At 41.6% G+C, this 26,675-nt stretch overlaps 1 protein-coding gene across 5 annotated transcripts in view; it reads right to left on the bottom strand.

The window, feature by feature from the left end:
- tcf7l1b (transcription factor 7 like 1b) overlaps positions 1-25,143 on the bottom strand; it is a 46,345-nt gene extending 21,202 nt beyond the window's left edge. For 2 of the 5 annotated variants that reach the window (XM_028033585.1, XM_028033590.1), the window contains exons 1-3: positions 24,078-25,140; positions 23,876-23,948; positions 23,624-23,751 (exon numbers count right to left, since the gene is read on the bottom strand). In XM_028033585.1, coding sequence (XP_027889386.1) covers positions 23,624-23,751; positions 23,876-23,948; positions 24,078-24,263 — 387 coding nt within the window. In that variant the 5' untranslated portion in view covers positions 24,264-25,140. Of the gene's footprint in view, positions 1-23,623; positions 23,752-23,875; positions 23,949-24,077 lie in introns of all 5 variants that reach the window. The other 3 variants (XM_028033589.1, XM_028033588.1, XM_028033587.1) reach the window with 3 other exon arrangements.
- Between the last annotated feature and the right edge of the window lie 1,532 nt (positions 25,144-26,675).

The raw sequence follows: 26,675 nt of genomic DNA, 5'->3' as shown, positions 1-26,675 counted from the left end.
ATCCACACCTATAAAATCGTTTAAAAAAAAACTAATAAAAAAACTGGCTAAACAGATTCAAATAAAGGCAGGAAGCAGAGACTTCAAGTGGATACTCATTCACTAGCAATGTATTTATTTGGAATTTTAAGAGATAAAAAACACAAAGTAGTGGATAACAGGGAAGTGGAAAGACAACGGTTTCTGAAATCTCACAAAAAAAATTTGACTTTATAGTATTTTCAGCATTCATTCAGACCGTCCAAGATTCCTTGTCTCTACTGAAGAAAATAATCATCAAAACATTATGCTGCCATGCTTGATGGCATTGTTAGATTTCCTCAACAGATAGCATTTTGCATGTAGACCAAGCTAGTTGTATATGACTTGTGGCGAACTAGACTTCTTCTATCCTTCTGTCAACAGTAGCTTTCTTCCTGCCAATCTTCCATTAAGGACGTATTTAAGGAGGGGACAACTAATGGTTGCCCTGTCAACAGATTGTCCCATCTGAGCTGAGGATCTCCGCAGATCCTCCAGAATTAACAGGGGCCTTATGGCTGCTCCCTGATTAATGCTCTCTTTGTCTGTCTTGTTAGTTTAGGTGGACCACCACAGATCAGCGCCCCCTGAGATGTTCAGCACCTGGGATATTGTTTTACCACCTAGCTTTTGCTCTAACGTTCTCTATTCCTGTCCTGCCTGCTGAGTTCTTGGACTTCATGATGCTGATTGTTCACTAATGTTCTCCACCAAACCTTTAAGGTCTTCACAGAAGGATTTAACCAACAGATTGCTTTATATTTTATTTAGGGGTATCAGAGCAAAGGATAGATGGAGGGCTAAATGTAAATGTACGTATTTTCTAAATCTTTCATAAAAATTATTAAAATATGCATTGTTTTCCTTCAACTTCACAATAACACGCTATTGTGTCCGAATCTGTCACCTAAAACCAAAACAAAATCGCAAACTACATCAAGAGGAATGAATAGTTATGGAAAACTATGTGATTCTGAGAGTCAAAATGTCTCTAAAAATTGCTCATCTACGAATTTGTGCCTCATCTCCTCCATGAGAAATGACAAGAATGGTGTCAAACCCCCAGAGGCCTCCGGCAAACACCTGTACAAGACCAACATGGCTGCTGGAGTCAAGACAGGGAGTTTCTGGCACGGAGGAGAGCAGGAAGACTGATGTGAACGCGGCGGACTGGTGAGCGACTGTGAAATTGCAGTTTGTCAAGGAAAAACAAGAGGCCAGCTGTGGGCGCCCATTGCTGCCGGGGTGGGAAGAGACAGCTGGAAGGAAGCCCCATCTACAGATCTACGAGACGCTGAGCTGTTCGCTCTCCGACTGTCCGGCTGTCCGATTCATTTGGCCCTTTGACCCGAACGCAGCCCCTCCTCCTTCCCCCATTATCGTCATAATTCACACATGTGTGAAAGCCATCATAAAGAGCTGTCTGTCTGCTGCTTCTCCCTCATTTTGTCACTTGTCACAAAAAGTTTTACAACTGCCGGTCCAATCAGGAGAGTTGGCCCTTAAGGTCCGTAGTCGCTGCGCGACCAAAGTAAAACTCTGAACGAGAAAGAAAATGTTGTTTTGTTGTTGTTTTTTTTGTATTTATTGCTTTGTGGAACAAGTTGAGCTTTGTTTGCTTTCATCTGTTGTGTCCTTTAGCAGTGATGATAGCCTGAATCCATAACTCCAAAAGCAGAGCAAACATCTGGTTTATGAATCAGTTCACACACCGGATAGAGCAGATTGTAGGCATGCGGATTCTCTCTCTGGTACAATTTCAAATTAATTAAAAAAACGATATTTGACATGACGTGTTAGTGTAATCCTGGGAAAGAAGGAAGAAAGAAAAGAAAGAAAACAATGAGAGAAGTAGAGAACGAAGGAAGGAAAGAGAGAGATATGGGTTAATTGATGAAAACAGGGTCCATCTTTTTAAATAAAAGATGGATGCACATCTTTTATATCAAATAATTATGATTTGCTGTCTTACTGGAGCAACTTTACAAATGCAGATATTTACCAGGTGGACAATTAGATGGCGTCTTCAGAGGAAAAAAACATTTTAAAATCATACTTTTTTGTTTCTATACTTGTCAAGATCTGATAAATATTTTTATGCGTTTCAAGCATGTAGGAAACCTCATTATGGAGTCTTGTAGTTGCAGTTTATGCAGGATTGTACATGTGAATTCCTCTGCATAGACAGTTTGACCCCCACCCTTTGCGAACATCTGATAAATGATAACAGAAAGTACACAGCATTCGACTCTTGGAAGAAAAAAAAATTGAAAGGCAAATCTCGCTTAAGAATTTATGTGTAGCTTTGTCTTCTTTTCACAGGCGTGAAGGATAAATGACGACAAACAAGCAAACTGGAGGAGTCGTGCATTCAGGTTTTGATTTTCAGAACTCCATTCGTCACTCCGGGTTTGTAAAGAGGAAGGAAGGTTGGGTGACTGCGGGTTAAAAATGGAAAAGACATTATAGTAAGCGGGGGAAAACGGAGAGGAGAGGGGAGGGAAGAGAGAGAAAAAAAACATTTTCAGGAATGAGTTTGTCGGAGCAGGCAGAGGGTATTGTTTCCTGACAGCTGGGGTCCAACAGAGCACCAAAGCAGGGGGAAGGGGCTCCCTTTTTCCCCTTCGAAAAAGGAGGGGAATTCTTGGAGTTGACATCAGCCCTCTTCATTTTCACTATACTGCTCAAGGCTGAATCGTGGGCTCCGACTAATGGGCCCGAGTCCATACAACTGTCAGGAGGCAGTCGCTTTTAAAGGCTGCTAGCTCCCCATTGAAACTTTGCTCTGCTCTGTGCATGGCGCCTAATGAATGCAACTCTCTGGAGAGAGAAATTCAAAACAATGCCGTTTTCACTGTCTAATCTATGTCAATCACAAACCCTTCCACGAACGAAACAAGCGCCACTGCGAGCGTTTCGGGTTTGGACCGCCCGTGCCCACCCCGGTTCTCCCACCCGATCCCATCCCTTTTTTGACAGCTTCTGCCAGGGCTGAGGAACATGCCCCTGGGCGCTTTTTTTTCCCTGAGCACCTACTTTTGCTTCTAATTGCCAGTGTGCCCCCGTGCAGCGACTGTTCACACACACAGCTCCCTGAAACATCCTGCAAGGTAGCAACCAGACGCACACTGTCACATTAGCTGCTGTCCGGACTCCACTCGCTGGGACATGAGAGGCAGAGAGGGACGGGGAGGGTGCTTGAGTTGTTTCAGGAAACAAAGGGCGAGGAATTGTGGGCTATACCACGCACAAAAAAAAAAAACTTTCTCAGCATTTTAGTGGCGAAAAGTGTCAGAAAAAAGTTAGAACAATAAAAACTGGATTTTTCAAATGGCTATGCCAAGGCTCAAGTGATATTAGATGTTTGTGAAAGATTGAAACTTAGATAAAGTAATATCAGCCCAACTGCGGGGCATTCAGTTAATGCTTTACACATGGCCTTGTTTTATTAGAAGTAAATACAGACATATGGTGAGGGCCCATAGCTATGCTTGTTGCAGCATGGGACTTGGAAACTCTTGTAAATGCGCTCGGATGGAGAACTGAAAGAAAGCAGTGTCTGAAGAGAAGTTTTAGCTGGTCCATTTTCATCGCTCTCTAATTGTCTTCCAGCTTTCCCTGCTGCCTCCAACGCTCAGAATAGACATCAGTAGAATGTGCTAGTTTTATAAGAGGCCCAGATGCGACAAAGGTGGCAGTGATGCCATCGAAACTTTTCCAACGAGCCACACTGGAGCCCTTTTTGGTTTTTTGAACAGAGAGAATGCAACATATGCTCTGGGGCATGTGGCCTGCCAGAGCTGGGTTCTAATTGTTACATTGCTCTCACAGAGCGGGAGGGAAAAAACACGGCCAAGTGTCTTTGTCATCTCTGAAGTGTTTGCGGTGCCATACTGCGGGCCGACATCAGAGCACGGAGAGGAGACAGATGTCCTGGACATTTGCTGTCAAACTAAGTCAGACGCTCTGCCAAGGAGACAGAAAGAGGATCCCAAACTTTGCTAGAAACTATCTATCGACTTAAGGGGCCACGCTGAGAATGTGATGAAAAGTTTGGTGGCAAGAAAAGAAAAGTTTTTAGTACATAAATATGATAAGAGTTTAGTAAAAAGCAGATAGAGTGAACACTTTTTGAGAGGTAAAAACTCAGATTTCCAATTTCTGAGATTCTTAGTCCTTCTACGCTATTTGTAAAGTATAAATGGATGGATGGATGGATGGATGGATGGATGGACGGATCTGCAAAACACTTTTTGTCACTTTTCCAGAGTGCAAAGGAACTCTGCTATTATTATCCCAGTTCGTTTGCATGATTGACCAAAATGGATTAAGTCAATCAATTAGGAGCAAGAAAGCAAATAAAGGGAGTAAATAAAAAAACCAAAGCCTCTGCCCAGAGCCAACATTACACTTGTGAAATGCCTTTGCCCAGCTCATGGTAAACAGCAGAGCTGCAGGAATGCCTGCGGGGATCGCTCCAGCAGATAATGTCACTCACCTACTATGTGAAGAGCCCCTCCCCATTGTTTTCTTTTACCCCCCAACAGAAAACAAATGAGGCCACACAGCTTGCTGTTTGGCTAAGGTGTTAATTACCGTCCCCTGCAACTTCAGACAATAACCCTGTCGGGCACCCTGCGCCGCTGGCTCCTCCCAGGTTTGCTCTGCTGAGATCACCTGCTCTCACCGGGGCCATTGACACTTCGACCTGATGTATGCGCGGAAACACAATTAAAAGATTACAGCACAAACACAATGTGATAAGTAGAGGCCCCGCCTCGTCTCAGGGCTTGCATTGAGACCCATTGTTTGCCAACGTTAGAAGCAATTACACTAACAATTCTTAAGCAAACTTTGTCAGTCTTTGTGCTAATTAGTGTGTAATCGATGGGGAGATGACAAGCAGCTCAGCTGGTCAGATCAGGACTGAACAACAGGGCCGCTGGAAACTTCTCAGATAAGGTACATCTACCAGCCAGAGGGGGGAAGTTGTTGATTAAAACTAGATTAAAGCAAAAGTTTAAACCCTAAGTTACACTTTAGAGGAAGAGTGGACGTATTGTTGTCTACATCCGAAAATACGACATGGATTTTCTTCCGTTTAATGAAATCAGCGCAGATGACTTTCATCTGACTGCGTTTATCTGTGGTCTAATCAATCACTCATGAAAAACATACGATTAACCACCCCCCTCTGTGTCTGCTTATCACTCAAATTTCATTTAAAGCCTCTTCTCTCGGTCTTACATCGTATTAACCCGTGATGCCGCGGTGGAAATTTAGCACGCCGCTTATGGCGAAGCACGTCTGAAGTGTCCATTAGCCCGTAGAGAAATTAAGTTAAGTGACTATGACAGGAGCACTCCCTCGTTCTGTCAGGGCCTCCATTGTGACCCATTTGGTTTGTCCCCGCGCTCTTATTCACGGGCTGCAGAAAAAACTGGGTCAAAGGTCAGACATCCAGAGTGCTGTGGTTTCTATGGCGACGTGGCCCTATTAAGGCCAGGCTCATTGGCCTCTTAACATGCTCTTGTACACAAAAGAACTATTAGCGCAAAGAGGGACAGAGGGCAGCGGAGAGGGGCGGCAGCGCAGGGGAGGTCCGAACAAGACGGCAGCCAGGCTTCCTGCTAGTTTTCTAGGATGCCTCAACACGTCCGCATTTCAGGACAGGAGTTTATCTAAAAAAATGCAATAATGTAGGGCAGGGATTCTAAAATGTCACGTTGAAGGTCCGAAATCGATTTCAAAATAACCCGGGACAACTAGAAATGAGCAAAGCTCGTTTAATAAATTTACTTTATGTCTGCAACTGCATCTTTAGGTGCTAAAGAGCGGTAAAACCTCCAAATCTGTAAGATTTGGACCTGCTCTACTTCATTACTCTTTCTTTCTCCACGAACAAAGAGCCTTTACACTTTAAAATCAAAACAGCGGGAGTAAAACTTAGGCCTAGAAATAGTTATAACACACATCACTTCAGAGTGGAAAAACTACACTTATTATCTGCCTTCAATCGGTCGCCTGAACCTAAGGTCCGACTGAAATCCGTTTAATTTGTTTTTCCATATTCAAATTCACATATTTCTGTTTTTTTCCCCTCAAAATTATGTTATTTTACTTTTTTCAAACACAATTAGATGATACATTGAAGCCATAAAAGAGACTACCTATAAAATGAAATGAAATGATAAAAATACTTCAAAAGTCACCAAAATGTCCTTTTATGGAGTAACCATGTTCACTGACCTAGAATCGTAATATCTAAAACTTCAGCAGTAAAATAATCCTACAACTAATTGGGAATAATTTAAAAATCAACCTGTCAGTTAACTTTAAGTATTCAAAAAATACCACATACTTTACACTACTTAAAGTGTCTCTTTGTAAAATCAAAGCTGTCTTGATGTGAATTTGTCGTTCACAATGCATTTCATAAAGTATCTTTCTGAAATTACAAGGTCTTACAAATGCTGCGAGGGACAGCAGTGCATTGCTGTCGCCCCCCCTCTCCGTTTTGATATGCCTTGTTGGTGATTCAGCTCAGAACACGTTTTATTTGTGGCTCCAACTAAACTTGTGCGGACAGAAAATACAAAACGCTTTTCTTTAAAGGCTAAATAATTTAGTGACTGGTGTTACGGCAGCTTATTAAAAACTTGGCTGAGCGAGGCCTAAATGCAGCTCAGTCCAGACCGAGATCGGAGTTTGAAAATCACCATATAAACTGCACAACGTGAAAACGTGTGTATTCAGCGCAAGGCAAAACTACGCAGCAGCCCAGGTTTATTTGAAAAGTCCTTGCCCTAAATTTAGTGCTGTTTCAGTAATAAAACCACATCACCAGAACACAAGGCCGTGATAAACTCTCCTCGTAGAACTTCTTTAACATCCTAACCTGGTGAGCGAGCTGCGGCTTCAGCAGGCGTTGACATTTCTGCAACTCAAGCAATTTTTTTGTTTTGTTTCAGAGTTTATTTTATTTTTCCTCAAAAAAAAAATTTTTTTTTAAAAGTTATAGCTTCTCTCCACAGTTTATACCCGCTCTGTCTCCTTGACTCTCAGGTAATTTCAATCAAACGGTTAAAGGAGGCCGAGGCTACAGTCAGGAATAAGTGAGTAATTTCGTAAAGCAGAGCACAACAGCAGGTCACATAAAAAACTCGCTGCATAATTAGACGCAGGAGAAAATAATTATGCATCTGGTAAGAGTAGGGCTATCTCATAAAGACAGAGAGGAAGGCAAGAAGCTATTCCAGTCAATTAGGTAAAGGCAGTAATGTGGTTCTCCATACCTGCCTCCCTCCAACCCCCGCTGCCAATAATGTCACTGCGATCTGGTGTCAGGATGAGCTACACCTCTGAATGTCAAAGACATTGTCCCCTATCCCATGTCCTGTGGTATTGTTTAGCCCGTCGCGCAGGAACACAACTTCTCCTTTTATTGTTAAGGGAGTAGCCTCATTTTATTGAAACTCCCAGCTGTAAACGTCTGTATAATTGACTCCAGAGCTGGAGGTGGTTACCAGCACTCGGCGGGATGTTTACAGTAAAGCTCAACTTAGAAATCAAATGCGTGTGTCAAAGACTGCGCCAGTGACACACGGGTGAGACCTGGACTTTTCATTTATGGCCGAACACAAAACTGGCCGAAGGCGGCGCGAGTTGCCAGCATAAGAGACAGCGCCTTCCTGCCAAGGTGTGTGAAGTGGGCGTAATGAGTCGGGAACGCCGAACGGAGGGCTCGGTCACCCCAAATGTGCAGCGAAAATATAAAAACAGCTCTTGTCGTTTTTTTTTTTTTCTAAAAGTACCACACAAATATTTACCTCCACCCTCAAAGAGTAGACTTAACTAGGGCTGCTGTCTTTTTTTTCTGACTGGGCACAGAAGGCGATTGTTTCTTTTCCTCTTTTTGGCTCCTATAAAAAACATATATATGTATATATATATATATATATACATATATATGTAAAAAAAAAAATTAAAACTCCTAAAAGGCAGGAGAGGTAATGAAGCAACTTGGAGGAGAGAAGTCAGTTTTGAAAAACTGAGGTGGGCATAAGTGGGTGTAGCAGAGAAGGCAAGTAAAAAAAAAAGAGAAAAGAAAAAAAAAGGAGCCTAAATTAAACACATTTGTTTCTGCTCTCACATACCACAAGTCTTATGAAAACAGAGGGCTGATTGTGTTCACTCTGCAAGTCCAATCTCCCCCACCACCACCTCCTCCACCCCTGCCCTCCCCTCTGTCTCTCTCTCTGCAACACCACCCAGCTCCGCTGCCCTCAACCCCCCGTCCCAAGCAGCAGCAACAGCAGCAGCAGCCCCCCAACACACACACACACACACACGCACACACACACACACACACAGACACACACACACACACACACAGCTGGCTGCAGATGCCTCCTGTGTTTGCTCTCTGAGTGCAAAGGCACAAATCTCCAGGCCCCTCAGACTCCTGGGCCCTGCCTCATCTCAGTTTTTACTACCTGACATTGCTATCACCCCATTGCTAACCTCATTCCCTCCACCCTCCATCTCCTCCACCTCTGCTCTATGCAAACACATACACAGAACTGCCACAGGTATGGTAGGTTCATTGGTCGGCCCTGTCACACAGGCACCTAGAGAGATCGGTGGAAATAGTAGACCGGAAGCGAGAAATAGCTGGAATTTGACTTCTTTTTTTTCACTTTGATTGACTATTAAAGGTGACCAAGAGTTAAGAAACATAATAAATATAACTTTATACACACATTTACTTCTATATTTAAAGAAATTCAGGTCTTTAGGCTTTAGATTATGACTGGAGATGCATGGAAAACTTTATAAGGCTGGAAACTCACAAATTTATATTTCTTCAATCAGTGAAAGCTCCAAAAGAAAGCTTTCGCAGGTCACGCAAAGAAAAAAATAGACTAATGATTAAGTATTTTTAATATAAATGAAGGGAGAAAAAATTCTCCAAACGCTGCTCTAAAAGGTGCTTCTATCTCAAGAAATATGGATTTTCTAGAGAAATCCAAACATGTCTATAATTCATTTAGGCTGAGAAACAGTGAGAGAGCAATACTTTGAGCAAATAACAGGAAGGTCCAACAAATGTACAATGCCATTTGGCAATACCAGAATCAGGGAAATATCTACATTTGCTAGAAAATGAACTTGGAGAACACTGTTGCTAGTCATATTAGACATAATGGAAGACGCTAAAGTCATCTTAAAATGTGAACCCTGAAATTACCGTGTAATTTATCTTCAAAAGTAATTGTAAAATCTTGTTTTACAACTGATCCCCCTCACTCTCATTGGGACGTCGCCTCGTCCTGTGAATGATTTGTGATCGCTGACAGGAAAAAGGTTAGAAATAAACATTTGGGGGGCATGCCGTGATGGCGTAGCGGTTAGAGCGACCCATATTTGGAGGCCTTGAGTCCTCGACGCGGCCGTCGCGGGTTCGACTCCCGGACCCGGCGACATTTGCCGCATGTCTTCCCTCCTATCCTTCCTCATTCCTGTCAGCCTACTATCATATAAGGGACACTAGAGCCCACAAAAAGACCCCCTGGAGGGGTAAAAAAGAAATAAACATTTGGAACTGTCTCCAGTGTTGGCAGATCAAAACGATACAGTTCTGATTGGTGCATCTGCAGAACCAACATGCATAGTACACACGAAGGTCGAGAGACTTTCAAGCGTTCACGACATAACGGCAAAACAAAACTTAGCCAAAGGTGAGCCATTCCTGGATTACCCGAAGACAACACTAGCCATGAAATTGTTTATTTAAAAGTTTAGGAACAAAACAAATTCCCAGTTTGCATGTGATTAGAACATATTTTTTAAAGCACTTTAAGCCTTCCACAATGTGTGACACAGCACAAAATCACCATGACATTCCCCAGGATTAGTTATGCGTATTGTCAGTCCACTGCAGGGAGGTCTGGAAGGTTGCCAGCACATTTTTCTTTTCTTTCTTTTTTTTTTTTTTACCTGAAACCTTCATAAAAGTCATTTCCTCACAGTCTACAGGCTTCGTTCTCCTTAAGCTGCACACATGCACACGCGCACGCACACACAACTCTCAGATACTCACTTCTAAATCACGACCTGGTGATGCACTCGGCTATAAATTCATTGCATGTTCACATGCAGTGCTCCCCTTTAAGTGTCTGAAATTCTGTAAAGAATAAATCTTTCTGACAAAACAAAGGTCTTGAGGCTGGGAGGTCAAGTTGGGATGAGGTTAGCTCGGAGCTTCTGAGGGCTTCAGAAAGCAAAACAGTCGTTTAGCAACAAAAGCAAGACGCGGAAACTTGATCGAAATCATACTGTTCTGCACAATCTGATATATGAAAAGTGTTTTAAAGACCTCGTTTTGATTATTTGGAATTACCTAAGAAAGAAGGAAAAAGAAAAAGTCTCCATGACATTCACCAGGCCGCTGGGACCTCAAGAGTGAACATAAGAATGCATACAGCTGCTGCTATCTTTCATTCTCAATACAATCTAATGAGAACGGTGAGGTGATTACAATCAGGGGCTGCTGTAAATATCAGATTCCCAGGGACAGAGTTGAGGAGAGGCCCCTCTCAATTACACAGTATTCAGGAATGCCGAGCATGAACCACAGGAACACGGAGCTGAAGACATTACGCTCCCATCCTATTTTGCAAAACTTTACTCACACCATGTGGCAGAAAAATAGTTTTAGGACACCGTTCAAAAGTTAGCGTTTAACTTAACATGAAAAAAAACAATAAGAAGAAACTGCTGCTGCTGCAATCTCAGGTTGTACCCCCACAAAGCAACGAACTTCTGCTCACTCCAAACTGCACACACTTCTGCAAACAATTAAATGTTAACCCAAGGACTGTAAGCTGCTCAGAGAGAAGGAGAGACAGAGCACGGTGGTGGAGGGGGGTTGGGGGGTTAGTGACGGGAGAAAGAGAGGGAGAGAGAGAGGGGTGCTTGTGCACAATTACAGCAGGGATTTATGGCCTGAGAAACAATTTATAAATCACAGCGCCTGAGCTAATGTGCTCCAGATTGTTCTCCATGCAGCTGCAATTTTGGTCTGCGTGAAACGGCATAATAAACCTGGCTGGAGGACATGTTTGGGTGGTGGCTGTGGGGCGGAGAGAGAAGTTGGAATTTGGGGGGGGGGGAGGATGGGGGGTTAAAGGTTTTAGGTGTTCTGCCATTTTTTTTGTTTGATTTTAGCAGAGGACATGACATTTGAGTGAACAAAAATTTTTGCGATATGAGGTGTCAAATTATGCAGATAATACAAATGAAAACCCGTAAAGTCTTAGTAGGAGAGAGAGGAAGAAAACAATTAGACGTTTCAGCTTGGAATCAATTAAACTTCCAAACCGGTTTCATGGTTTTACTGTGAAAATCTGAACTTTCCCCTTACAATTACACTCTTGACATAAATCCAGAAAACATTTCAGTTATGATAAGAAAAGACAAATGTTGCAAGCTGATCCCCTCATTGTGGCTGCTGGCCGGTGTGGACGAAGGGATCGGATGTGCAGAGGGGAAGCCTTAGCCTTTGTGGCCACTCAGCCAACTGGCCCTGAACCTTGGCCTCCGACCCTTCACCCGGGAAAAGGGAGGGAGGGGGTAAAACAAAGCTCTGAGTGACATCTGAAACTAGAAACTCTGTGGGGAGAGAGTGTCTGGACAGGACTCAAGTAACCCCATTAACTGCGCAGAAAAGATTTATGGCTATTTATTTTCCACGTCCTACAAATTTCGAAAGCTGACTGATCCGTCAAAAATAATCAAGCGGTTGAGAGGTGCGCGTCGAGCTTCATCTCCTTCACTTGCCAACATCTCAGCTGGACAAAGGTTCTCCATTATTAACAACTCTGAGAGAAGTGCCAAGAGCTCATCTACAGCAAAATAACTTCTGCTTAATATGAACAACATGAGCCTGTCTCCAGAGTGGTTTAAGAGACTCGCTGATGCATATTGACCAGCCCCACTGATGGGTTTTGTACAATGGGGTTACGTAAAGGAGCGGGATTAGTTCACTGTAAACAATAACAGAGAAACGGTGGTCGATTGGCGGTGAATGCGAGCCTCCGTCACCAGAATGCTGAAAGCCACTGTAGTATTTAAATCGGGCAAGGAGGGAGGAAGACTGGGCCAAGCATTCTGTAGCTCAGCTGTGAGGCTCTAAGCCGTTGCCCTAGGGTCTTTGTCCTGCCTTTCAGGGCAAGTCTGAGGTAGTCAAAGACCCTATTCATGACCGGCGCTCCCCCTGCCAACACACCCATACAGCCCCAGTCAAGTCAGCCGAGAGCTATAGAGCCTGCCCATTTCACACGAGAATCAGACCTGCCCCTAAAGCCTGCTTCAGAGATTTCCAATAGCCAGCCCCTCCAGCCCAGGCACAAACCAAACAAAAAGGACTCCTCGGCCTTCTCCATGCCGTGTAGCCTTAATTAGACCTTTTTTCCCCCTTAATGTAGCTTTTCTACATTTAAAGAAAGTAAATCAGCAGATTTCCATTCCTTTATGGGCAAGATTGTACCTGTAAAGGTGCAACACTTTGAATATCTGACACAAAATTCACCTCAAGACTGTATCCTGAAAAGCTCAACCTGAGAGCATCACATGACAACATCTCAGAACAAAGAAACCTAATCATGCTGATTATCTGGGGGGCAGGCACCAGGGGAATCCCGCTATCACTGAAGACTGTCTTATGTCTGCCGAGCATAAGGCCCTCAATCACAGCCATTACTCATAACTAATTAAGAACATTACCTCATCATTTCAAATTAAGCAAATAAGGTCAGGAAAAGCGCGATATCCGAAAGAAAAACCTCAGTCCGTCACAGGCTTCTGCTGCTTCGGCTGCTTTCTCTAACAGGATCCACAAGTTGGTTCCGAAATAAGGAGCCTACACATTTTAGATGACTCACGCCTTTGCTCGGCTTTAATCAAATTTGATGGTCTGCAGAACATTGTGACTTCTTAACTCGTACAATTGGTTTATGAGGCTAACGGGACAGAGGAAGGGGCACCAGAAGATGGATTCTTTCACCATCATTAGGCCTGATTTCATGGGAAAACCTCTTGTGTGTTTTAAACAAGCTTTTCTAGCACATATTGCAAGCACGAGATCTTGCAATATTAAAAACGTCACAACACCTATGTATTGCAAAGCTCTACTAAGATTCTGTCAGTAAGTCACTCTGTCTGATTAAGTAAGTGCAAACTAACGTGAGTGGAGATGCACCAATCAATAGACCAAAGATCCAAATCAGCCAACTTTCCCTTGATCTCCTCTGACTGGGGATCGACAGGTAAGATACTGAAAAATCTGTATTCCCCCCCAAGTTCATTAATTGCATCAAAACTAAGATCTCTGGCCAGTTTTGTTCCAATAACACATTAATCAAGTACTTTCATGCAGTTCTTTGAGCTTACTAATAATCTGACAGAAGTAAAAACACCAGTTTTTCTTTACACATGCAAACATTTCAGTAAATAGTTCCTTTTGTGTTTGGTTAAAACCTATCTCTGGTACTTTGTAATATTATTTGAATGACTTGTTGAGCAGGGGACAGACAATTAGTTGACTAGCTAGCTGTTAGCTGCTAATGACGCTCATGCTGTCATCTCCTCCATATCTTCCTATCCACACGAAGGTTACTTCACTTTATTTTAATGAGACTGAACTGCATTTGATAACAATTAAAATGCTTATTGATCTGTAAAGGTACCTTTACTGGCGAACTGTTTGAGGCTAATGGTGATAAAAATCTATCGGTAATGAAAACCGATGGATTCTTTTAAGCAGATTTCTAATGTTAGTCTATATTAGTCTGGACTTTTTCTGCTCACTTTCAGCTTGCAGAATAATTCCTATATAATATGAGGCACAAAAAGGTTGCAAGGCTACAATGACTGGCTAATCGTTAGCCACTGATGACATTGCCTGTAGAGTTATTGGCGCTAAGCTATATGTAATCCGGTAAACATTTGATCCCTAATACGACTCCACAATATTGCGATGGCAATATTGTTGAATATTACAAAATTAATTGAAACTGCCAAAAACGTTTTTTTTATTTTTCTCTCTTTTATTTTATTTAACACAATAATCCTAACACTTTTCAAGATCTTTTGCACCACATAATGTGTGAGCAACAAGTGTAGAAAGGACGCAAATAAGAAAATCCATTCTAGCTCTGTAGAGTGTTGTATCAAGAAAACCTAAAATATAAGAACCAAATAAATTTGTATCCAAATAGTTATGGTTTTTGCAAAAAATGCATTGATATTGTGGTGATTACTGCAATTCAATCCTTTGTGCAGCTTAATCTCTAATTAATAATCTAAAATAATGTATGTGGTCAAACCTGAAAAAGATTATTCTTCAGTTGACATATTGTTCAAAACACATCTTAAGGTTTATTAAATATCCATTCCATCCTTTTAAACATTGAAAGCCTCGCATTTTCACATATTTTTTGGCCTTAGGGCAACCCAAGAATTAAGAAGCCAGAAAATATTGATAAAATCATTGGTTGTCTTCACATGGTATTGTAAGCTAAGTGTATTGCTAAATCTCAACTGATTAAGTTCATGACAAAATATTAATTTTGTTGACGAGCCAAAGCGACACATTCAAAGCACCTGAATTATTTATAACCAATCAGTTATGTAGCATAGTTGATAAATCTTTTAAGCTCATCTTTCTTCAACTCGTATTTTTCTGTTATATTCAACACCAACTTCAACATCAAAGCAAGCACAGAGTAACATGTGTCCTACTTATATGAATGTATTAAACATGGAAAATTCCCCTTGGCAGCCTTCAAGATTTATGCAGTCAGACATAAGATCTGTTACATGCACTGCATGTGTTTTTAGACTCAGAGAATAGATATTGCAGATGGTGAGTGAGTCTCATCCGCTACTTGAAGTTCTAATAGTTGTGGAGCTAAAACACACAAAAAAAAGAAAAAACAAATCCAGCAACTGAAAACATGTAAAGAATGCATATATATATATATATATATATATATATATATATATATATATAACCTGCTTAACCAAAGCCTAGCACAATTTAAGCATTCAAGAAAATATATATTTTTTAAATCCATTTTGCATGTGGAGGTCTAATTGTTGTGACAGGCATGTAAGGGGGACAGGGGCCTCAAAAATGTTGTTCCATCACAAGAACAAATTGAGAGAAAAGTAACAAAGCTGATTTATAACTTCAACAAGAAGAACAGCTGCCCTGCTCGCTGCCAGCTAACCTCATCCTGGACAGATATCCATCCACTTCTTAATTTAGTATGGCCACTGCAGCCTCCCTGATACGACTCATGTACTGTTCTACATGGCCTTTAGCAGACCGCTTGCCCCAAGCGTGACCTGAGCCTGATGTAAATCTTAGAGGACTGCTGATGCTACATGGGCACGATCTGATATCCTGCTGCCGTCTCTAGATTGGACTCTTACTGTAAAGGTAACGGCGAGGCATTGTGGTCTACAGAGGAGAAACTGTGCTCTGTGGGAGACAGAAATCCCTCTGATAAGTGAATGCCTCAAGGTCTGGAAGCAGGCCCACCTTGGGATAGCAGGGGGAACGAATAGCAGCACCCGTATCTGCCCTAGTTTATGCTCCCACCACCACATCTCATCAACAATCTCTCCTCCTGCTTTCTCCTTTCTCGCTCTTTCTCTCCCTCTTCCTCTCCTGCTGCCTGCAGAGCTTAAACTGAAAACAGCTGGTTGGAATACCAGACTGATGAAACCCTGTTAAAGAGTTTTTCTGTGAGTTTTCTTCCCAAACATTTTAATAGAACGAAGCTTAAAAACCTATGGTACAATTATGGGAGAAAACATTTAATTCGGTGATTTGTACATTATGGTTTACTGGTATGAATCAAGCACACAGTCACTTTATAAAACAAATAACAAATCTAAGGACGCACTTTGCGTAAGAACTTTGTTCAAAATTTCTAAGACAGTTTTATTCAGATTAACATCGGTCTTACTTTATCTCCGAAAGTGTCATCATTTTGTATAAATACATGTTAGTTGTTCTTCAATGCTAAAGATAGTGTTTTTAAAATGATCAAAATTGCAAAATTTGACTTTACTATCAAATTTTTTCTAACCTGAAACGCTTTACATATTCTATTCTCGGCAAAATGAAAATGAAAGTTGTGGTGGACACAACTTTCATTTTCTCTGCAACTAATAAACCATCTAATATAAACAAGACAATGATTGAATAGCATTTCCATAAACTGGTAAGATATATTTGAGACCAGAAAGTTTTTTTAAGACAGTAAAAGTTTGCTTTGATTACACATTTGTCAAAATGAGGTCAGATTTTAGCTTTAGCCTTTGGGAGTAGGCTAGCTGTTAGTGTGCTCAGAGTTAGCTGTAACCTTAAGGTTATTTTTTACAAAATAAGAGACAACCAGAGAGTTACCCAAAGCAAAAGATGTTACCTACTGAGAAACTTTTTACACGAACGCTGCTTCAAAAGTTCTTAATTTTCCTTTTTTAACTTTATTGATGGAGCTAAACATAGAATTAAACTATGTTGTTTTGTTCTCTATCATTTCTTTTAAAAGGTCTTAACCTACTGACATGTTTTCTTCATACTGACTTTGTGAAGCGCTTTGGTCACCAACTCTGTGGTTGTGTAAAGCGTAACCGAAATAAATGACTGATTGATTTATTATCTCTTGTTTCTACTTTATAACATTTTACAGCTCTACAAACTCAACCTTTTACTGACTTTTTTCAGTTTACCTACATTGCAGTGAGACTTATTCGAATGTATGACATGAACGTTAAAGACATTCAATTCAAAATAGGTTGTCATTTTTAAAATGATTCATCAATTTGTACATTTTGTGTTAAAGGAGTTTTCAGGGGTATTAGCTACAAATAGAAACCCTGGCTTTTTTTGAGTGTGGTTACACATCTGATTGAGTCTGACTATTCCGACCATTCCAGGGGCTCTGTCCTCACCATTTGCACCAGGACTCTGGGTTAATACCACAGCACAGACAGGACTATACTGGTATTCACAAAATGCGCCATACACAAATCCATCCCCAACCTCTTACAGCGATGAAACTCCCCATGAAAGTTTCTTTTTATAGATTGGCATCTGTCGAGCATAAGAGAGCAAGCTTTAGTTTCTATGAATTAATCCATTGGTGTCTTTAAGTGCAACCAAACCTGCAGTGATTGTTATCCTCTGCAGATTGTAAGTGCTGCGAAGCAGTCAGAACATGTGTGGGCATGACCAACAGTTTCCTCGATAAACAGCTACAAGTTCTGTGTTCACTGCAACACTCAGATCTTTAAGTTTGCAACAGGAGTTTTTTGGGTTTTTTGTTGTTGTTGTTAGGCCGCAGAAACGAGGTCAATAACATATCTCGAATCTGTTTTGGGACTGTAAAACTTCAGACTCTGGAGTGAGTTCAGGTGCGTTGGAGGTGTTCACCTTCACCCGCCAAGTCTTTGAACTCAAACATAAGTTTGCCCGAGTGTTCGAGGGGAAAAGCAATGCACCAAAGCCAGCAGCAGCCCGGGCCAAACATAGCGAATCCGAAAAAACACATAAATTGATTTTTAAAAAAGAAGGGAAAAAAAAAAACATTTGCACACATATATTCATCTTGGCACATCAAAGGGATTCATTGATGTCACTGAACATGGGGAGTCTGCGGCTAGAGAGGGGAGATGTTGGTTATCCTTTCCTCAAAGGGTGCAGAGATGCTCCTGATGGGCCCAGCGCTCGAGAAGCCAGAGAGCGCTATAAACAGAATTTCTAATGCCAAGCGGGCGAGTGGGTGGGTTAGGTAGCGAGCTAGCAGGCTATGGCGTAGCAGGGAGGAATTGACGCCAGCTAAAGCCTTCCACAGAGACCAGAGAGGGAAGGATGCAGACCAGGACTGACACCATTTCACACAGATCTGTGTAAGCGAGGTTAGGAAGTGAGCATGGGCATCTGTGATGAAAAGGAAATGCAAATGGGAGATGCATGTTCGCGTAACAGCCAAAATGAAAGGCTTGCAGGAGAGGCTAAAAGCAGCTTTGGTTTGTGTTCGCACTAATTACATCTGATCTCAATTGCCCACGAGCATATAAAAAGTGGTGGAGCTATGTAACTATTTAGACTGTAATCACCTGTTTCTCTTTACTTTCCAAGCCTGAGCATAAAAGATCATTATCGAAATTAATCACTGCAGGCCGAGAGCTCTCGGCGTTTCTGCTTCTAATTGAAGAGAGCCACCAGACTGCTGTGGAAGTGTTTGCCTTTGAAGGAAAACTCCTTTCAAAACTAAAAACCTAGTCAGAAACGCTAGCTCTGTTGACATAGCGCTTGGCTGAAAAAATATTTGAGATTCAGGAATACAACACAGACGGCTGTCAGAACGTGAGCGGCGCACACTGTCCCCTCTGTTGCAAAATGTCCACACAGCCTCACCTGAACGCACACCCCTCCTCCTCCTCCCTCATACTCCGGCACTTACAGACAAACATACAGCACGCATGGCTGCATGTTTGCTCATTCTTGAACACACACACACACACACCCATACACACAGCAAGGTGAGTGAAATGCCAAGTGAGCCACCTGATGAAAAGACACCTCCACACAACCTGGCTTTGCTTATGCAAGGAGAGGCCCTTTTCTTCGGCTGGACAATGTCTGTGTTGACTTTTCTTTGTCTGCTCGTTTTAAGCACCAAAAGCAGCAGAAAGAATGGAAAGACGAAGGAAAAAAAAGTCAAGAGAGGCATGCAATCGCAGCCACTGACAAGTTCAGACTTATACAAGCCTTTCCTATTCATATCCCAATCTCAAACAGTTTCCTATTCAACAATCATGCTCGGGAGTTTGAGCGTCCCACCGCGTTATTTGATGAAGATATGTTTGAGTGGCGCGCCTCGCTCTTGCCCACTTGCCACCTCTCGCACACAAGAGGTATTTCGCTCTCGAGTGGCGGCGATGATGACGACAGCGTGGCCGGCGGAGTTATCGAAAAGTGACGCCGGAGGTGGCGAGAGGTGGCGTCCGACGGGGGTGCGAGTTCATCAATTAAATCTGGCACTAGCCCGTTTACTGCTGGAACAATGAGCCGGATTTATCGAGCTGAGTTTGTAGAAGGGGGGAAGGAGAGGAGGAGAAGAAGAAAAAAAAAAAGCTGCACAGCAGGCAGGAGTCTGGTGGAACATCTCTGCAAACATAAAACCTCCTCCTCAGCTCTCGGTGGATTACAGCGGAATGTCAGCTCTGAGCAGGCTTTAAATCAGTTATGCTTGGCCCTCGGGGGAACTCTGTGCTGATCCCATGTAGGCCTTTCTCTCATTACTCGTGATAGGGTTGCCACATCCAGATTTTTTCATCAAGTTGGGGACTTTAAATCCTTTATCGTGTAGCGCATTCTTGAGTGAAATTACTGCGTGACGACTCTTGAGCAACAGCTCGAGTTTGTTGTGTTTGCTGCATGCATGGCATACATGCGACGATACCAGAAAACCCGTAAGAGAGGACGAGATGCGAGCACATACATGCAGAATATATATATGAAAACAAATGGGAGTCATGCAATTCGACATTATTTACTCAAAGCTGTAAAAAAAAGTATCAGTCCCCACCTTGAATAAAAAAAATAGAAAAAAACTTGGGATTTTGCTCCCTGCTATAAATCATACAGTCTGGTTGACAGACGCAACTTTTAATGCGTCTCACGCAGTACAAGTACAACCGCATACCACCCGAAGCCTATAAAACAAACCTCTCCGTCCCAGCAGGGTTTTCCAAGCCATGCAATACCATAAAGTGTTTGCCAAGCGCCAGGATTGTTTGCACCCATCTCTCCAGCTAATCTCCGCATTTTTCACAAACAAGAGTGGTGATGCGGCGATAAGTTTAAGCGTGGAGCTCAGCAGGCTTAAGTGAGCCACCGGACAGACGTGCTGGTGCAGGACAACTTGTAAAATATCAGCAGCCGGATCGGACTGCGACGAAGACGACGGAGATCCGCAGGTCTGAACAGCCCCCAGCGCCCAGAATGCGAGTCTAAAAAGGTCCCAACATGAGCCTCTCATCAATCACACTCACTGCATTGCATTCACACTAAGCCATGAGGGCAGGGCAATATGGAGACCTCAAGACGACCGCTAAGTATGCCAGCCATTGTCTGCCTGCTTGTTTTCTGCCACAGCGATGATTGACACAGTCAGCGCATTCTGTCCCATTGACCTCATTTTCTTTCTCTTTTTTTAAATATGGAGGATTATACGTCTAGAAAAGACTCTAATTATTCACTGCGTTGCCTGAAGCTACAAAGATGGCTGTTTTAATTTAAACTTTGCTTTAGCCAACGCAAACACGAGGAAGTGAGAGGCTTACACACACACACACACAAAAACAAAGAGATAGACTGAGATAAGGATAGATTAGTAACATTTCTCCATCAGTTTGGGATAGAGTTGTTTCTCCCTGTTTTAGACCCAAACACTGTAATCAAACAAGGTTTCCTTAGAAGCAATCCACAAAAAGAGCAAAATATTGTCGTGATGCTCATTTTGCCCCTTCCCTATTTTACACTTATGTCGTTTCGGTCATTTTTATAACCAACTGACTAACTGCGGGGTCAGGAAATGATTTATCATGTTTCTACGCTGTAAATATAGTTTATGACAAGAAAATGTGGCTATGTGCCTCCCATAAATACTGGATTTATGGAAGTTTGTTGAATGCAACTATTGTTGAAAAGTTTGCGCACTTTCATGAATTAAATGATTTTCAAAAAAAACAACCCAGATAAGTTAACTTTAGAACTTAATTAAAAAGTAATATGTGATGTAAATCAAGACCAAAGAATCCGTTTTCAGACACCAAACTTACAACAAATGCAACAAAGTAATCCCTTCATTACATTTCTCAGTGAATAACAACATTGATGCAGTATGAAAAACCATGGAGGTGCAAGGAATAACTACAAATATAATACACTCCCAAATGATCACTTGGAGGTATTTTGGAAAACCTAGCATATTAAGATACATTTTAAGGCCTAAAATTCGTCATGTATATTGGAAAACCTGGTTCTGAAAGGATCAACGACTGCCTCGACCTTGCAAATTTGTCAAATAACACCAGATTTTCCGATGCTAACGTAGAAAAAAAAGTAAGACATTAATGCCTTACTGTATTTCTATCTAAATAATTATATACCATAAAAAGAAGTGACAGACGGACCTATAAATGATTAAAAGAACAACATTTTGTTGTATCATAAGACATTTTACAGAATATATTGCATATGTGAGACTTTCTAAGGCTTGAAATTTATACTTTTGGATGCAAGACTCGAGGGTTCGGCTGTCTACTAGGCTTTGTTGATTCGCCAAAGCAGAAAATAACACCCGATTTTCTCAAACATAAATAAATGCATGAACTGCATTTCTCGGCAAATAAATAAAAACATGTCATATTCACAATATGAGACTTTTTATGGCGCTTTAACACACTGCTGAGACCTTGTAAACAATATCCACCAAGAGCAGCTTTTGTTGACTTGATCAGAGGTTATAATATGTCAGATTCCACAGCAAATCTTCAGTCAAGAAATCAATAGAAACAGATGGTGGTGCGTGTCAACCCTTCATCATTTCATAGTTTTAGTCTTTTCAAACACGAGTAGAAGATGCTCGCCATGGAGATTTCATATCAATCATGTGTAAATTCATACTTTGACAACCATTCATTCATTTATTTTATATTCTATGCAATCTGCTTTAGGAAAGCCTGGGTTACATGTCTCCAATAAATATTAGCTCCCAGTACAAGACGGTTTATAGTTATTTTAATTTGACCAGGAGCTCTCAAGATGTTTTAAATCATAAATCATCTCGTCCAAAAAGGAATCAGCCCCAAAATAAATGGAAATAAGGTGAGAAGTAAAGCTTTCAGAAAATAACACACAACAGATCTAGATTAAGAGTAAGATTTGAGCACTTATCTCTATAATTTATGATAACCACAGATCAAACCACAGCCATCATCACCATATTAAAGCCTGTAATACTGCAGCTGCAAAAAAAGAAAAAAAACTGCTTGGCTGCAATATTTGAGAGCCTTTATAATTCAGATGATGTGTATTGATGTTCTGTCTGAAAAAAATATATATCTGCCCACTTGGATGGATGGATTTTAGCTGCCCTACAAGATGTGATCCAGAGTTTAATGACCAAAAGGCTGAACTTCTCAAAAAAAAAAAAAAAAAGGTGGTGGGAACATAGTACAGGGGGAGAAAAAAATATTGCTCAGCTCTTAATCGGAGCTGTTTGCTGGTATTCCTCTAAAACTCTAAAACCAACAACACAGAGACAACTACGCGTCACATGGTCCGAGCAGAGGCAGCCATTTAGTTAATGAGCCCCAATGGAGACCTCCAATGAAGCCATCAAGGCCGCTCAGAATAACAATGGTCAACTAACGCCTTTCTAATTGAATGGAAGGTGAGGGGAGGCGATGTGAGTGGGCCTGAAACAGTGAAAAGGGAGACAGAGGGGTGGGGATGGGGCTGGCGGGGTGTCTCTTCAGTCAGATGCCTGCCAGGCTTTAACGAAAGTACTCGTTTTTTTTGGGGAGGGGATGTGACAAGGTTGGTGGAGGAACGAGGAGGGATTGTGGGGGGGGTGGAGTCGGACAAGCTCAGAGGAACACAGGGATTATCCCAAGGAAGTTTGCGCAGCTCCAAGTTAGAATTTGTCTAATAAACCCCAAATGTTTGGAGGCAGCATTCCTTCCAAACTTGCTGCATGTCCAGTCACTTAAAAAAAAAAAAAAAACTACACATCAAGCACAAATGTTGCAGACAAACTAATGCAATAATCGGTTTAAAACCTCTGCAAACAAACAGCGCGACACCATCATGCAACAAGTAAACGCAGCTCAGCGAACCCTGCGTCAATAACACTTTGCTCGAGACTCTCAGCCTTATCTGGACACCGAAAGTCTCTGGAAAACGTCTTGCACCGGGAGCTGCAGCCCGGGACTGCGAGATTTTATGCTGCTGCCACTGCAGGACACAGGTACAAGAACAACTTCTGTACAAAGGGCTTTTCTGAGTTGTCAAGGATTTCTGCAATAGAAATCGAAAGGAGATCATCTCTGATCTGAAATGTAAGAAAAAATTAAAACTTACATATTAAGGCAAGGCTGTTTGGAAAATAAATGGGGTTTTTTAGGGGCGGGGGGGTATTATTATTTTTTTCAAAATAAAAATAAATAAATAAATCTGAGTTCCACACATAACAAGAAGTTCAAATGCAAGGCTTTGCAAAGAGTGGGTGGCAGGGAGAAATTTATACCCCCTAAAAGAACAAAGAGGTAGTTAGTACTGCTCCTTGAGAGGCCACTTGGAGGGAATATGGCGGTCTGGCAGTGCACAAGGAACTTTCACGCACGGCCAAAGTTGTTTTTCCTCTTTTTTTCTCTCTCTTTTTTTGCAGAGAATGACAGAATTGAGAGAATGCATGAGCACAGAGAGCACAATATCCCATGAGGGGAAACTTACCGTTCTTGCACTGGGAGACAGCGAACTATTGGACAGGTATGGATTGGTGAGGTCAGGAAACATAAGAAACTGGTAGCCTGGATAGTGAGGGCTCTTAAAAAAGCCACCATCTTGCTGTCTTCTCAGTGCTGCAGAGGAAAAGGAAAAAACTTAAGGGTTTGCTGAGGCAAAAGCGACACATTTTCTCACTTTTTTTTTCATAACTTAAAAAGACAAATAAAGGGAATCTTGAATGTTGTTTGTTTTTTTTACCTTCACCGAAGTAATCTCTTGTTTTCTCATAACTTTCTGAGTCGGGTCTGGTTTGGGGGCGCCTCTCTGCCTGCTGCAGAAAGGGAGGACATGCATGCATATGGATTAAAACTCCCCCCATTCCTGTTGGCAAGCGACTTTCTTTTCAATTTTGCAAACGTTTTTTCTTCGTTGTTGTTTGTTTGTTTTGGGTGTTTTTTACCTCCGAGTCTGACGAGCTGCTGTTGTTTTCCGACTCGTTCACTAAGGAGGACTTCACGTCATCCAGGTCCCTCTCCGCGGAGACGTTTTCGGAGATCTTCTCCTCCTGCTCCCCTTCGTCTTTGAACGAGATCATTTCATCGTTGGCCCCCAGATCGTCCCCGCCGCCTCCGTTCAGCTGTGGCATTTTGGCACCCGAGTGGAAAGGATCGAAAAGGAAGGAAGGAGAAAAACACACACACACACACTCACAGACACACACTCACAAAAAGCAGTTTTTCTTGTCTCAGTGTACAGTCCAAAACGTGCCACTGGTGGAGTCAACTAACTACAATAGTTCATGTTTCACAACTCCCATTTCATCCTCTGAACTTGGTTCCGTGATCCATGACCAGGCTTGTGATGATAATCCACAGTTAAAAAGAGAAGAAAAAGTTGGAAAAAAATATCGATAAATGTTTGGCTTCTGCGGCCGGATGCGCAGCAACTTGGCAAAGTTTCGCCTCTTTCGCAGCTTGCGGACAAACTTGTGGTCCCTGTACGTGTTTTTTTTTTGTTTGTTTGTTTGTTTTTTAGCTCTTGTGCTCCTGAGGAATAGGAATAATGCTCTCCTCCTTACAGAGTTAGCAGTAACTACAACCCTACCGAAGAGAAAACAGCACGTCCGACTTTATCTCCTTAATATCCATGCGTGAGAAACAATGGCTCAAGTAAAAAAATAAAAAAACACAGCAGGGAGAAAAAAAAAAGAAAACACGCGTCGCAGAGCTGCTTTCCTTCCCTTTATTGAACAGTGTTGCGCTGTGTTCCCTCTCCACGACCAAAAATAAAATAAAAAAAATTAAAAAACACGCAAAGTTCAAAACTAGAGGAGGGGAGGGGGGGAGAAAAAAGGAGAACTCAAAAAGAAGTGGGAGTGGGGAAAAGAAAAACTGCTCAACTGTTCGCCCCTTCCCTCCACATTGCTGCCGGAGAGTGCGCTCCGAAAAACTACTTGGGTTGTTCGAGTGGAAGGAAAGCAGCAGCCCCGTCCGTAGAGGAGGAGTTTAGAGCGCTGAAAACCGACACTTCATTCAGCAGCATGCAGATCAGCTATTCTTAACCCTCAACCCACCTACTACCCCCACCCACTCCCGCCCCCTAACACACACACACACACACACACACACACTTGCAAAAGCACAGTGGCTACAACTACATAATAGTAATGATGATAATAATAATAATGCTTATTTGGTGGTTCCTCTTATTATTCATTAACAGGGCGGCTCAAGATTTTAAAGGGGCCCTGAGAAGAATTTCATTTGCACTTAAAGAGATATCTCATATTTTGTGAAGTGGTGTCTCTTTAAAGTGACTATCAGAAGTACCTGTAGGAAAAAAAAAAATCTAAAGTCAAATGTGTGCACTACTATATATATATATATATATATATAATATATATATATATATATAGTAGGAGGGCTAGCAGTTAGTCAGACTGGTGGCGACGTTTTAGCAGATTTTAGCTATTTAAAATCACAACATTTTCATGAGAGACTGCTCTTAAGTTGGTTTGTTTTCAAATGAACAACTTCCATGTTAAGTTAACTTTTTGCTGACAGCAAAAAGGTTTTTTTTGCGATTATTGAGAAATTTCTTGAAAACATGCCACCTTGTTGGGAACCTGTATGAGTAGGGCACCTAAACTGTCTCCAGCCCAGGGTTTAGCATCTCCCTAAATCCAGCCATGTGGAGCAAATATTTCTAATTGTAGCAGGCTATTATTTGTGCAAAGGCCTCAAATGTTCCTGTGATTTTTCACTTCACGTTGTTGTTTAAATATTTTTTTATTTAAACGTTTAGAATAGAATATTTGTTTGATTTTATAAACTGTAGTGTTTGAATATTGCACATTTAATAGTCTAGATTCATAGTTTATCATACAATGTGTTTTTGCTTAAGCTCTGCATTATTCATTTTGCATTGCTTATTAGATTTTTAGCCGTAAATAGTGTTTTGCAACCATATTACATATGGACTCATACTGTGATAACCATAAGGAAAGTCCTGTGCACACTGACTCCCCATTGTCAGTCCTTTTCTAATGTTAAATTACTTAAAGGAATCAAATGATTTATTTATATCATTTTTACTCACAACCTTTGCTTTACACTGCTACACTCCAGCTTTATTGGTTAAATTCAGCTAAACACAGTTTGTTTCATCAGTGTTGGCCCGGGTTTTTAGTGATAAAACTCAAAATTACACACTACTTTGCAAATTGCATGTCTGTGTTGCATGGGGAAAGACACTATGCCCTAACACCTGGGTTAAGCCCTTCCCATTATGGCCCAGAGATAAAACAAGGAAGAAAATCAACAGACTGCAGATGTTGTGTGGGAGAAGATGCCTGACTCTGATCCAGTTTGAGCAAGTCTTTTATTGGGTCCAAAGCAGAATCTGAATTGGGCCCCAGAGCTATAATCTGACTAACAAGCCCTTTTTAAACTATTATAATTTTCCTCTGTACGTTTTTGTACGAATTGTACTTTATCAATTCTTTAATATCTTCAAAAATACAATTTTGAAGAATTAAAGTGTTTTTTAAATACCTGTT

Source organism: Xiphophorus couchianus, chromosome 12 (genome assembly GCF_001444195.1).
Source record: "Xiphophorus couchianus chromosome 12, X_couchianus-1.0, whole genome shotgun sequence".
NCBI classification, from domain to species: domain Eukaryota; kingdom Metazoa; phylum Chordata; class Actinopteri; order Cyprinodontiformes; family Poeciliidae; genus Xiphophorus; species Xiphophorus couchianus.
This window is presented reverse-complemented; position numbering and strand designations above follow the sequence as displayed.